Raw genomic sequence first — 13,961 nt, forward strand, 5'->3', positions numbered from 1 at the left:
TTTATCATAAAATGGATGAACCTTCACGTAGCTGAGTCCTGCAGCAGCTCAGGGGGCACCGGTTCTGTGAACCTTGATGGACTCTGATGATGCAGCACATCCTTAAAAGAAGTCAGAATGGGCAGTATTTCTGTTACTTATACTTGAAATACATTTGGGAGAAACGTATTTGGTGCCATCAATGTGACATCCCCTTATTACTGATAAACTTTTATCAGCGTTTTAAACACTTTAAAAAATACATATTTTTGGCTCGGGGAAAAGTAAAACCCTGTTACCACAATTAAAAGATATATTTTGAATGTTTGATATGCTGATTAGATACCAAGTTAACTTTTTAGTAAGTACACAGCTTTTTTTCCCCACTTTTTTCAACTATAAACAGATTTTTTCACTAAGATTTTATCAGATGATAATTTTCCTGTTTATTCAATTAAAAAAAGTAAGACAAAAAGGTCAAATCAGGCCGTATTGATTTCCGACAGACCAAAGCGGTGTAATTTAATTGCTTTATTGAGGTAACCCACTGCCTTCAGACGATAGATATAATCAGTTTTTTCTAGATACAACAAAGAAAAAGCATCATATCCCTACATTTCAGAAACCGAAACTATGAAATCTATTAACCACAGATAATAAGTCCATTCCCAAATGAGCAAAATTCCATAAAGCCTGATTAAACTGAGTAACTGAAGTTGGAAACCAAAAAACACCACCGGCTATTTCTTACTGCTACAGCTCTTTGTTTGTGACCACACAGCACTAGCTGCCGGGAGAATCAGCAGCTTAAGATGAAGAATGGCGTAAAAGCCAAAAAGCTATTTATCACCTCTTAAAGCACTGATCAAGAAACTATAGTGATGTGCCAGGGGAAGAAACACCGGGATTTTAATGTAGACTGTCAACCATTATTTCCCTCATCTGTCGTCAGAAATGTATGCTAGCTGCTGAAGGTAACAGGACGGCTGATAGAGGCTGACAGTCTTTCATCGGGTATAGTTGCCAGGAAGTTTTCTGCCGCTCTTTGACAACGTGAGAATGTGCTCCTCAAGGCCTTCTGCAGCCGGCTCCTCACCGCTGCCCACGCCTGATTAGACAGCACCGTTAATGTTTGCTTTGACAGGAAGCCATATACACTTTTACACTTAACTCTTGAGCTGAGCTTTAACATTTTCATGTTAAGAGATTTGCCATATGGATTATTCTCGGTAAGAGGAAAGTCCCATACTTGTCAGGTAAGTCATTTTACCACAGAGCAGAACAGCTTATTTCACAGTGCTCAGAGGCCTGTCTTTGATTTATAAATCATTTTCACTGAGAAGGAAGTCATTCAGGTTTTAAAAAAAATCTAATTCATCTTTGCCCCCGAAACTGTTTTCATGGTCTTTTTCACTCTGGATCTGAGAACAAGACAACATGCTCTCAAGCTAAACTGCGCGATTGTCGACAATCACATCACTGCTACCATTGTCTCCAGAAGGAAAAGACTATCAGATTTCTGTGTATCAAAAGTGTATCGTCATGTCAAACTGGCACTTTTGTACAAAAATCGTTGCTATTAAAATCACTCAGAACTTTGCCGCTGCTGGAAAATAGGACACTGTTGGATTTCTCAAGCTCCTGCCGACGCGGACAAATAACTTGTGCTGACGCCGCTGAGTTGAAATAATAGTTTTTAATGTGAGGTCATGGTTGTCAATAAACTGTGCTCATCCCTGTGAGCAGCAATGTGTTAAAAGTTAACTTTTGAACAGACAGCTGTCCTAACAACGATTATTTGTATGTGTATCTCATTGTCGTGACTGTCTAGATTGCAATTCAACACCTGTTGCTGATTTTCGGTGACATATATGAAGTGCAAACCAAATTGTTGAATCTAAAATTAAAGGCCAGACGTTGAAACTTAAAAGCAAATAACATACATGTTAATGAGAAAAGCATATGTTTTTTTGTGGCAAGTCAATTTATTTTGGTTAATTTAGTGAAGAAAAGGGACATAAGTAACTAGTGAAATTGCAATTTTAGATTTTCAAAACCTCCCTCAATAGGATAATGTACTTTCTCTAATGTATTTTGCTGAGGAGTAAACTCATATTTCTAGCATGTGGAGGGAACCGTGTGGGATTAATAACATGTAGAAAATCACATATTCTGTCACTGCTGCCCTCTTGCCCTCCATGAGCCCCCCCTGCACTGTGGGGATAAATAGAGAGCGGGTCCATTTCCCTCAGGGACTTAAAGCGTGCTGATATCGGAGCAGAGTTGCTGACAGATGTAATACCGGGACCCATTGCCATTTGGCTTAAGAAAATAGCCATGCCAACAAATGCTTTGAGTTGATCCATCAACTTTGAGGCCAGAGAGTAACTACATCCCTGCCCTGCTGTGTTCTCACATGTACTTTCACAGATTGTTAGCTGGGTCATCAATACGAGCTAAAGTGGATCATTTTTTATTTCAGAGACCGAAGATTAGACCCATGCAGTTCATAACACTCAATTTAACAAGCGAGTCCAGAGAGCAGCACCTGTTGGGGCACTAAAATTGCTTTATCGCTCCCTTTCCTTACATTTATTATAATAAAGGCAAGTCGTCAGTCTCAAACTAAGTGCCCAAGCTTTTGGTGCCAGGGATCTTTTAAAACACTACCAGTAGCTGCGTGTAATGCAACCCATCTGCCAAAATATTGAAACTCTAAATGTCCATGTAGTCAGTTTAACTTGTATTCTTAAATGAGCCAACACACAGAGGTTCTGTATTAAAAAAGCTGCCCTTTAAATGTTAAATGGTTTGGTAAAGTATTCAGATTTATTGAGTATCACACTAACGGCAGGCTGCTTCACTGCATTGGCTTCAAATTTGTCATATTTTCTCACTTTCAAACCAGCCATAAGATATGTTTCAAAATATAGATTTCCTTAAATCCAGCAAATCCAACATAACCTATCCATCAGTCACCTTGTTGGAGCTTAGCTGTCAGTTAAATGCAAAGCAAGCAGCCTGACTGTACAGGCATTTCTGAAGTGATATCTTAAAAACATTTTCCTTGTCTTTTAAAATATTTTGTTGAACTGAATTTCTCAAATTTCAACTGGACAGAAATAGAGCCGGTCTGGTCTAATACCTGAAATCAGTTATTAAGTATTTCTCTGTAATAGATGGACAAAGATACATTTATAAAAATACCCAAATATTATTAGCATTTGAGAAACAATGATGTAATGACAATGACATTTAAAGAGTTTGGTAACACTAAGAAAACTGTCTAAAACCTAATAATCAGTTCAATTAAAATATGTTTTCTTAATAACATACGTATCTTACAGAAGAAACATATAGGAAAGAGCCTCAATGCAATCACCGTTTCTCTCAATCCAATCCAATCCAATTTCACACATCACCATGCAGATGTTTTTCTTATTAACATCAGATCATCTCCCCATGAGTACATTTCAAAACCCATCGTCAACGGTTACAGCAAGCGGGAAAATAGCTTCCTGTCTTTTTTTTTCTTCCCATCTTCTGCATCTCTCAGGGAAATGTTCAACAGCAACACTTTGTCTCACTAACATGGCAGAGACAGGTAAAAGGGCAAGTGTACGGCTGGTTATTCAAGAAAGAACAAGAACTAGAAATTATAACGAAGGCTTGATTGATTAGTTTCCTTTATGTCAATCTCACTGAGGGGTGAAAATTACCATTGGCATAGTCCCTTCTACGCGTTCTACCCCCTTATTCTGATGCTCTGACCACACCAGCTTCGAACACAACCTTCATTTTGAACTATACGTCTTTAAAGTTCGCTGACTGCATTTTGCACTGTTGAAATTATACTGCAACTGCGCGCGCACGGCACATACACACACACACGGAAATACCTGCATCACTGTCACGGTAGGAGCTAGATACAAATTTGATATTTGGTTATTCATAATGCAAGGCCATTTCAAATCACAACATAATACAGGACTTTGTATTTTTCTCGTCTCTCAGTCTCATCGGCTCTAGACACTTCTTTACATTAGCAGAGGCAGATAGAGAGCCTGCTTTACGTGCACCTCAGTCTCATCGGAGAGGAGAAACCTGACTCTCACCAGCTTCACATGCAGCCACAGTTCAGCCTCATTTTCCTAGCAGTACATCACGTTAACCCCGGGCTCATCATGTGATCCAGCCCAGTGCTGCTCTCAGATATCAACCTGTAGACTCAGCAGGTCCCTGAGAAAGTATCCACACTGAGCAGATAATGCCCTCAGACATCCATGTGTTTAAAAGGCCATGTATATTTAAAAACACTGTCTAGACACATACTGTACAATATCGTAGGAGCTCTTGGATCCAATGTGGAGAGTTATATGCAGAGTAAAGGTAAAAGACACATGGTCCTAATAATAAAGGCGAATTACACAAACAAATTGGGGTAATTCTTTTCTATCTTGATAGTTAATATAAAAGCCATTCAATTGGTTCAAATTAATTGTTATGCAAGTACTTCTGACTCGTATAATTTTTAAATTTATTGATATTTTCCCATGTTCCATGCAGTGGCAGGTCATACATTTTAGCCAGTCTCTTTATATTGCAAGAGGGGATGAAATTTGGTAGTTTGGGCTATCTTTGTGGCTCAGCAGTCTATAATAATTATAATGGGATATTATTCTGTAATTGATCCCCTGAGGAGGAATTCATTTCTTTTTATCCCTTCAGCCCTGAACAGGGATGGCAAAGTGGATTCAGTGACAGCGCCTCGGGGACTATGAAGGGATTTAGTGTCCTGCTCTAAGACACTTCAGCAGGGCGTTTGTTGGAACAGGCGACTGAACCTGCGACTTTTCTTTCTGTTCAGGGTCAGTTTCCCTAATGATTTCAGCCCACGGTTTCACACGGTCTCCTCCCAGTATTTCACTCCCACTCACCCGCAGCTGTATTTCTGATAAGGGAGAAAAACACAATCTGTGGATAATGTACCAATAAACTCAGCGTGCTTCCTCGAGTTCATTTTCGCCAACATTTTGCTACCAGGGACAGCCAGGATTTTACCTAAACTGTTGTTTTTCAGGCATAAATCAATTCCATTTATTTTTCTCTCCCTCTCAGGGGCCTGAGCAAGTCCCAGCATGCATTGGATGAAAGGTAGAGACACATTGGACGAGTTGCCAGTTTATCACAGGCCTCTGATCAAGTGATTTGCATGAATCAATTGGTGCACAGTTTAATAAATCAGAGGGGGATATTATTCATCTCCGTAGTGCTATCCACATCTTGTTATGGTTCACAACATTTTCATTACTTTGATCTTATCTGAATGTATTCGTGAAACGTAAACCGCTTTGATCACTAAACTAAGGCAGAGCTGTTCTGTACATTAGACTGCTGTCAGCAGCCAGACATTACATACAGGACGATCAATTAATTGAAAAAACTACAATGCTGTCCAAAGCAGATCAAAATTCAAAGCTATGCTGCTGCTTTTTTAATTATGAACTGATTGTCACTGTTACCATACCATACCATGCTCAGATGCTGCACACGCAAAATCAACGGCCAAGGGGGGGCTATCTATACTATCACCAATTTGTTGTTGCTTGAACACTCATTGACGTGTTTATGTTGTTAAACATAAATTAGAACTGGCCAATGGCTAAAACATGGCTTACGACATTTCTTAGACTTAACAAAACAGGCTGACAGGGTTAGATTTGTAAACTATCCAATGCGTCATTGAAGCACTGAAAAAAGCACAACTTTTATTTTTAGCACTCAAGTGTTGGCCGTCATTGTTGGCCAAAGTAAGTAGCAGTTGGTGCTGATATTTCCATATTATTGAAATTGATTTATTTTCTAAAATTATTGATAAAAAAGCAACTCGAGTGTAATTTAAGATGTTTGTATTTTAGCTGTGATGTTCTCCAGCTGCAAATTATGATTCTTTGTGCACGCTTTCCCACTCAAGGCATCCCAATAAAAATGCTATTCCTGCACCTTGCCCACAATGCCCACCTGGGTGTATTTTGTTTTGCTTTTGCACTACGTTTCAGCAAGCACAGAAAATGTGCTACATCCGACCACAGAGCCAGGGAATTTTTAATGTTTATGGCAGCCTTGTGTTTCCCACGGGTGTCCAATGAGAAGGAATATTAGTGTTCTGAGCTATTAGGAGAGCAGAGACTGAGACTGACAATGAGAGACACGAGAGAGGAGGCTCGCAGTCTCCTCAGCAACGGATATTTTTAGAGGTGGTTTTTTAGACGTGGCTCAGATGTTAACAGTGGTATAGGATCAGTGTTGTGGAGGGGAGAGAAACACAGCTCATGAAGTTTCAGCAGTATGAGCAGAAAAAAGCCTCCCCTATATCAGTAGACTTTGCACTTAAATTATTGGATTTGGCACTTGCTTAACGTGAAGATTAATGAATGTTTTGACTAATTGTTGAGTTTCTGAGACCTAACTCACTACCCAGTTACTCAGATGAGTTTTACACAGACTACTGATTGTTAATCTGCATGATTCTCAGGTAATTAAAACATGAACTATAATTAATCAACAGACAAAAACACAAAGGGGTGCTTACATGTCCTTCAAATGTGCAATGAATTGCTTTATAATTTTCTTTCTATATGCTACAAAGCAGTATTAGGTGAGAAATGGTCTGATGAGGAGCGTGTGCAGACAAGAGGAGGACTCTCCCTAATTAAATCTTAGTCTAATGGCAAATTGGAAGCGTTTTATTGAAATGCTGTTACATCTTAATGAAACTTGTTAAAATGATTATAAAATATGTAATGGGCATGACCTATAATTACTAAGACCAATTAAAAGCCACTTAGTTTGTATGCAGAATGCAGTCTGCATAGCTAAATTAACTTTAGCTATGAGGTTTTTCCTCCGATGAGACTGAGGTGCACGTAAAGCAGGCTCTCTATCTGCCTCTGCTAATGTAAAGAAGTGTCTAGAGCCGATGAGACTGAGAGACGAGAAAAATACAAAGTCCTGTATTATGTTGTGATTTGAAATGGCCTTGCATTATGAATAACCACATATCAAATTGGTATCTAACTCCTACTGTGACAGTGACGCAAATATTTCCTTGCGAGTGTGGTTTGTGTGTGTGTGTGTGTGTGTGTGTAAAATAAAGGTGTGGCATTGTGATATAGATGGGGGAGGTTAAGAGGACCCTTCAAATAGAAAAAGAGAAATTCATATTTGGTTCAGGTAGGCGTGAGAGTCGTGTTTAGGAGCTGCTTCCTGTCACGGAGTTTGAATCGGGGTCCTCGATTCAAGGGACCGTGTCTTTGCCCATCCTCTGCTTGGACAGCAATGGATAGACAGGTGCATGGATGAATGGGTAGTGTTAGCAATAAAACAAATTGTGGTGTCTACCATACAACTAACAGAGTAACAACACTGGGCCCGTGGAGGCCCTTGTTCAGTGTGCATCACCTCCCCCAGGCTGGGCTCTTATCCCCCCTGCTCCTCTTGCTCTTCCCTCTGTAGGCTGAGCACTGCTGCAGCCCGCTGCTGGTGCTGTGAGAAGAGAAGGAAAGCAAGGGATGAGTGCTCTGCTTCTACATAGCAGATGCTGGGGGAATGTGGGACTGAAGTATCAGCGAGGCAAAGACATAGCATCTAATGATTGATAGAGTCTCCAAGAGCAGAGAGCTGCTGCTGCTAAATTTCCCATGTGCCTCTCCGGGAAGTGTAGGTGTAATGACACAGAGAGGCAGACAAAAAAACCTCTGCTTCAGTTTAAATAAAGCGTCAACAATCAGAAGGATGACGTTTGTAGAAAAGGAAACACATATTGTTGACTAAGAAATGCTTTACTTGTATACCAGTTGTACCTGTTGTTGCTAGATGTTAAAACATACTTTAGTAAGTGCAGCATAATAAGTACAACAATAAGAAGATCATGAACACTACAGAGTTTTACAGAAGTCGCCCTTGTCAATAGGTGTATCTGTGGATATATGAATGTGCCACTTGGGTATACTTTAAGTACAAGTCATGGTGCATATGTAGTGTGTAGGATTTTGATCCTCTGTGGAACTTCAGGACGGAGCCCAGAACAGATTTCCTTACGGGGACAATAAAGTATATCGTGCCTTGTATCATACCACAATGATGCTCCCAATGTAAGTTAAATGAGTGAATACATGTGTCATAAAGATTAGAATATTCATAAACAAGACACCTTTATCAAGTATAATGCCCAGCAACAGTTTCAAACTCAAGACTTTATGAAATCTTTGTTAACTGCAATATTAAAGTTGGGGTTAAGAAAGCGGAAAAACAAGTAAATAAAAGGTTGGTTGCTGCTGGAATGAAAACAGTATTGCCTGATTGCAGCAGGAAACAGCCCCAACAACAACGACATGGACCAGCACACACAAAGGAATGAGTCTTTTCCTCCAGTGAAGGAACTGCTGATCCATTAACCAACCGGCTGAATGTATCAGGCAAAACTGTGACATGCATCACATCAGGAAACCTATACACCCGTCTATTTTGAAGAAGGAAAAAGAATACAGCCACAGTGAAATCAAGAAAGCACAAGAAAGAAAACATCATTAAATTCCTCCAGAATCAGAACAATGTTGTGTGCCACGGATTGAAGCCCTCACTGACTTAATAGGAAGTGACTTCTTGTACCCATAGGCCCCACACCATTGTTAATTTAATGGCATCCCCTACTCTTTACTCATCTTTCCAGTTTCCTAACCCATTACTATCTGTGCTGGGGCCAGCCTTTGTTTTATGGTGTGAGTGTGGCTGCCATGGACTGAACTAGAGGTTATTATTCTGCATTGATTGTTCATTGGGCTGGCTTTGTACTGGGTCACGAAAGGGAAATTCATTAGCATGCGCATTCTCTCTGTGGCATTTTAGCAGGGCGAAAGAACAGTTATCCTGAAATGTTGCAATGGGAATGAAAAAGCCTTTGCTTGTTGGTAACCAGGGGACGTCCTCAGCTGCTTTTAACCTCTTGTTCAATACCAGAGCATTTCTAAAAGGCTGAGGGCTCTGTTTAAACTAATCTGAGGGGAATTACTGCAGATATTGTTCTGGCTGGTGCCTAACAAGCTTTTCTAAACTAAGCAATGTGGAAAATATTGTACTGTAGGTTTACCAGCATGTGAATGCGCACTTTAATTAGAAATGCAAGTAATGTTTTTTTCAGGTTTATTCTCTGTTTCTCTCACAAAATTGGCTCAGTCTTCAGGCAGAGATTGAGTGAACCATAGATTTTACTTTGACCTAAATGAAATAACCCGTGTAATAAGAAAAATGACTCTGAACAAATGGAACCAGTTTTCAATTACACAATTTATGTACTTTCAAATGCTACCAAATTCCCCTGGTCTGCCTGGCAGGACCATAAACAGAATTGATGGGTCTCCATGTCTCAAAGTTGCCCCTTGTGGTCCTGGGAAAGATTTCTTTTAATACCGTGCATTTCTCTTGCTCTGAAATATTGCACCCGTGTCCATATCATAAAAAAGTCCAGAGGAGATTTGTGTGGGTTAAAAGAAAGAAAAAGAAGAATCCAACAAATATTTGTGGTGATCCAGTGTTTGATGAAAGACACACGGAAACTGCAGCATTAATATGCATTTCACATTATGGCTGATAATGAGATCAGTTTAAAGAAGATAAGGTTGTTGATTTTGAATCTGTTTAATTCCCAGTTTCTCTTTTGTCTCCAAATTAGGTGGTCTGTGCATTTCCCAGTCTGTGAAAATACCCCGAGAACCGAGACCTGGAGAGTTTGACAAGATAATTCGCAGGCTGAGTGAGAACCCTAATGCCCGAGTGGTCATTATCTTTGCCAACGAGGACGACATCCGGTGAGTTTCCCTATTGCTGATATTTTTGGGGGGCTTTTTGCCTTTAATCGGATAGGACAGTGGAGAGTGAAGAGTGACAGGAAAGTGGGAGAGAGAGTCGGGATGGGATCCGGAAAGGACCACGGGTCGGGAATTGAACCCGGGTCGCCGGCGTACGGTGCAGGTGCCCCAGCCAGTTGGGCCACGGCCGGGGCCAGTGAATAGAACTTTTAACCTGACTCATCTAAACCCTTTTTGTTGATAAGTTGCGAGGAAACGTAAAGGAAGAGTTATGTAAGAGTTTTTCAAAAATCTGCGAATGTCTTGAATGATAAATGTTGTTAAGAAATGTTTTTACCCAAGGCTGAATTTGCAGCCAGCATTAGAATGCCACTAATGTTTCCTCTGTGCATAAAGAATTAAATAGCCTTTTGCTGCTACTTTCCTCTGCTACTACAGTACGAGTTAAAATGTCGAATATGATTATATTTGGCTATAATCACATCTGCTAAAGTGTTGTCTCCAAAGATGTTGTAACCGGTAGATTTTAGCCCTGCAAAATAACTTCACAGTAGAGAACCTGTACATTTCTGAGGACTTATTCTTCACTTGAGGATTTCCTTTTCATGTTGCCTTATAAAGTGTCTCTTTGCATGGTAATAGTGCATGCATTAAGCCACTTACTTATTTCACAAGGCAGGTTAAATGGACATACACAATACACATTCATTAAGTGGTGATGCACTACAAGGCCATGTTTGAGGTCATATATGTGTTCCATATGAGGGGCATTATATTCAAAGCGTTTCTAATATTGTGTCCACTCTCTCTTCCTTTCAGACTAAAAGCTCTGACATTCAGTCTGGTGTCCCTATCTATTCTGACCATACTATTACAAACGTACAATAAACAGTGACTCAGCTTTCCTTGAGGGGACACAAATGTATCAATTGAAATTAATGATCTAATATTAAGACTTCATTAAGAGCTACTTAATTAGCTGTAGGCTGAATCAACACTCACAGCTCTGTTGTGGCTTTGTAAGGGAAATGTTTCCTGGCAACCAGTTAGTAGGCCAGTGTATTCCTGCTGGAAGTGGGCAGTGATTTGGGGCGGTCTCTTGATGATGTCCAGGGCAGAAGCCCCAGTGCTCATTGACTTAATCCATTCCTGATAAGGGGTAATAGTGTGGATATATAGTAATTACAGAAAGCCAGGGGGATTTCAGCACTGCTTGCCTGCTTTATCCTTGAACCCAGTCAGTGAGAGCTGGCAGCAGCTTATTAAGAATCCAAAACTGTATATACAGAAGTATGAGACTTGAGCACTTTTGATGGAGCCCTATAATGTTAAACAAAATATAAATATACTTCCTCATCTCAGCCTCTTGAAAAAAGGAAAATTAGCTTTGTTTTTATAATCTCGGGTAGACTGGTTTGTGCTTGGGTGTTATTGGGAAAATAACATGGTTTCATATCATTAAATAGTAACCATTAAACACGCTGATTACTTAATAATAAAACACAATGTAAGTCTCAGTCACATAAACACATTGTACTCACATTAAGGAACGTTTAGGGTATTTTTCAAATCAACTCGCACTCACACATATCCCTTCTGGCGACAAGTCATAACAAACAGACCACTTGTTCAAGCTTGAGTTAAAAACAAACGTTATATATGTTGAGTCCTTTCCATAATGTTGTCGGACACTTATTTGGCAATCGGAGCCTGTCAGCGGACAAAAATAAGCACTTATAGCACATATAAATTGCCCTGAGGAATTGCGATCACATTGCAGTCTGTTTAGCTGCTGCCATCTTTAGCATTCTCGCGCAATACTGGACCAATTTCAGATAACTGTAGTCCCTATTAGTCACTCAGACACCAAAACATGGGGAAATAGGGCTCAGGTTTATCTTTGTTGTGAGTTGGAAAGTGAATATGAGTCATTGAAGTTGAAGGGAACATGCTCATGTGCAACCTCGGAGCAGCACCTTTACTGTTCTCTGTGTTAGACTTATCCGCCTGTTGAGTCACATCTCTGTTATGTAATCTCCTGACAGTAAGAAAATCCATGTTTCGAGACACGCTCATTTCACTTCATTTATAGAGCCAAGACTCAGGGAAAAATCATTACCAATCAAACAAATGTCCCTGTGGTGATAGAACTAAGGTAAAAAGACATAAAGTTAATTGGATTACTGTTTGCCCATCCACTCCACATAGGACTATGAGTAGAAATATGTAGCAGGCTAATATGTTTTTCAGTATAGCATCCTTCTTTATACAACTGCAACACCGTGAGATGTTAAGACCGCATATTCAATATAAAATAGGTCCTGTTTAAATACAACAAGACGCTTGATTTGTTTTTGCTTGGTACACACATCTTTGGGAAAATATGAGGGTTGGAAATGCTTCCCCGTTTGGTGGCTATGTTTAAATTTTATGTTTCTGTGCTCAAGCTTTAGTGATATACTGTCCCTTTGCTGCTACAGCAGAGCTCGCCTGCAGTTTTTTAACAGCTCCCTAAACGTACTTCCATTGGCAACAAGCCTGGACAAATGTGGCAGGGGTGTCATTGTGCCACAGTAAGGCAAAAATACTCCGCACTGGGGATGCAAAGTGTGTCTGTAGTGGCTTTCCAATTCTACTAGTGCCTCAATGCAATCCTAGTTATGGATAACCTGTATGACACTACACTTATTCATAATGATGCATTTGAAGAGCCTTTTGTAAAGCAATTTTTTGTTTATAGAGAAATCCTTTAAAACTCAACATTAAATGCAACTATTAAACTTTACTGTACTCATGTGTCTCTCAAAGGCGGCTCCTCAATGCAGCGAAGAAGGCCAATCAAACCGGCCATTTCATCTGGGTAGGTTCAGACAGCTGGGGCTCCAAAATCTCCCCCATACTGAACCAGGAAGAAATGGCAGAAGGAGCCGTCACTATCCTACCCAAACGGCAATCCATAAGAGGTATCCATTACTCAAACACTAATATAACTTCTGCCACTTGTCTGCTTACTGTAGTGTCTTTTACTTACAACATACATCAATTTTATTGAGGGATTATCTTTTATGTATATTATTTTTTTATCCCACTAACAAGCAAATTTGCTAAATGTAGACTAGAATCGCTACTTCCTACAGCACCTTTTCATATCAATTGAATTAATATTGTAGCGTATCAGTGAATATTCTCCACACGCTATTATTAGAGCTACTGATTCCTTGTTGTTAAGGCTAACAGAATATACCCTGACAGACCTTTAATATATAATGATATAATGTAGTCAACCTAACCATAGCAGATTTGATTGTGTGTTTCCATGTCATGTATTGATTACATTCTCTTGGAAAATCAGCAGAACATTTAGAAGACGTTTTTTTTTACAATGTCAAAGAAACTTTATCACAACTCATCAAAGTCAGTGAAATGATAATGTGTCATTGGATCTCTTTCAAAGGCATGGCAGTTTCACTGTTTAGCTAACAGCAAACCAAACTGAATTTGCATTGCTAATATTTTTGATTGCTGAGCTTCTGTTCTCGCTGGGCTTCGAGTAAATACTTGGCTCATTTGAAATCATCACCAAAGATATCCACCAGGATACAGGCCCAAAACAGTTTACCGTTTGCTTAGCATATTCAGATGTAAAACGTGGTAAATTAAATTTGAACTGCCTCATTTCTTTCAGGTTTTGATCGCTACTTCATCAGCCGAACCTTAGAGAATAACAGAAGGAACATCTGGTTTGCAGAGTTCTGGGAAAATAACTTCCAATGCAAGCTCAGCCGGCACGCGGTGAAGAAAGGATCTGGCATCAAGAAATGCACAAGTGAGTCTACACTTAATAGCAGAGAAAGTACTCGGTCAATGGAAAGCACTCAATCAATGACCAAGTATATCGATCGGGTCTGCTGTGAATACATTGTGTGTGTGTGTGTGTGTGTGTGTGTGTGTGTGTGTGTGTGTGTGTGTGTGTGTGTGTGTGTGTGTGTGTGTGTGTGTGTGTGTGTGTGTAGATGGTATGCTGGGTGGATGTATTTGTCATCAGGAAAAAAATAATCCGCTCCTCTAATTTAGGTTAAATCTAATGGGTTTAGATAAGTGATGGGGAATCTCTAA

General features: G+C 39.8%; 1 protein-coding gene across 1 annotated transcript in view; it reads left to right on the top strand.

Moving 5' to 3' along the window:
* The window catches only part of LOC134864096 (metabotropic glutamate receptor 4-like), a 108,273-nt gene that overhangs the window by 68,303 nt on the left and 26,009 nt on the right, over positions 1 to 13,961 (top strand). The window contains exons 3-5 of the mRNA XM_063882872.1: positions 9,710 to 9,845; positions 12,654 to 12,808; positions 13,531 to 13,671. Of these exons, the coding sequence (XP_063738942.1) occupies positions 9,710 to 9,845; positions 12,654 to 12,808; positions 13,531 to 13,671 (432 nt within the window). The remainder of the gene's footprint in view (positions 1 to 9,709; positions 9,846 to 12,653; positions 12,809 to 13,530; positions 13,672 to 13,961) is intronic.

This window comes from Eleginops maclovinus, chromosome 1 (assembly GCF_036324505.1).
Source record: "Eleginops maclovinus isolate JMC-PN-2008 ecotype Puerto Natales chromosome 1, JC_Emac_rtc_rv5, whole genome shotgun sequence".
Classification (NCBI taxonomy): domain Eukaryota; kingdom Metazoa; phylum Chordata; class Actinopteri; order Perciformes; family Eleginopidae; genus Eleginops; species Eleginops maclovinus.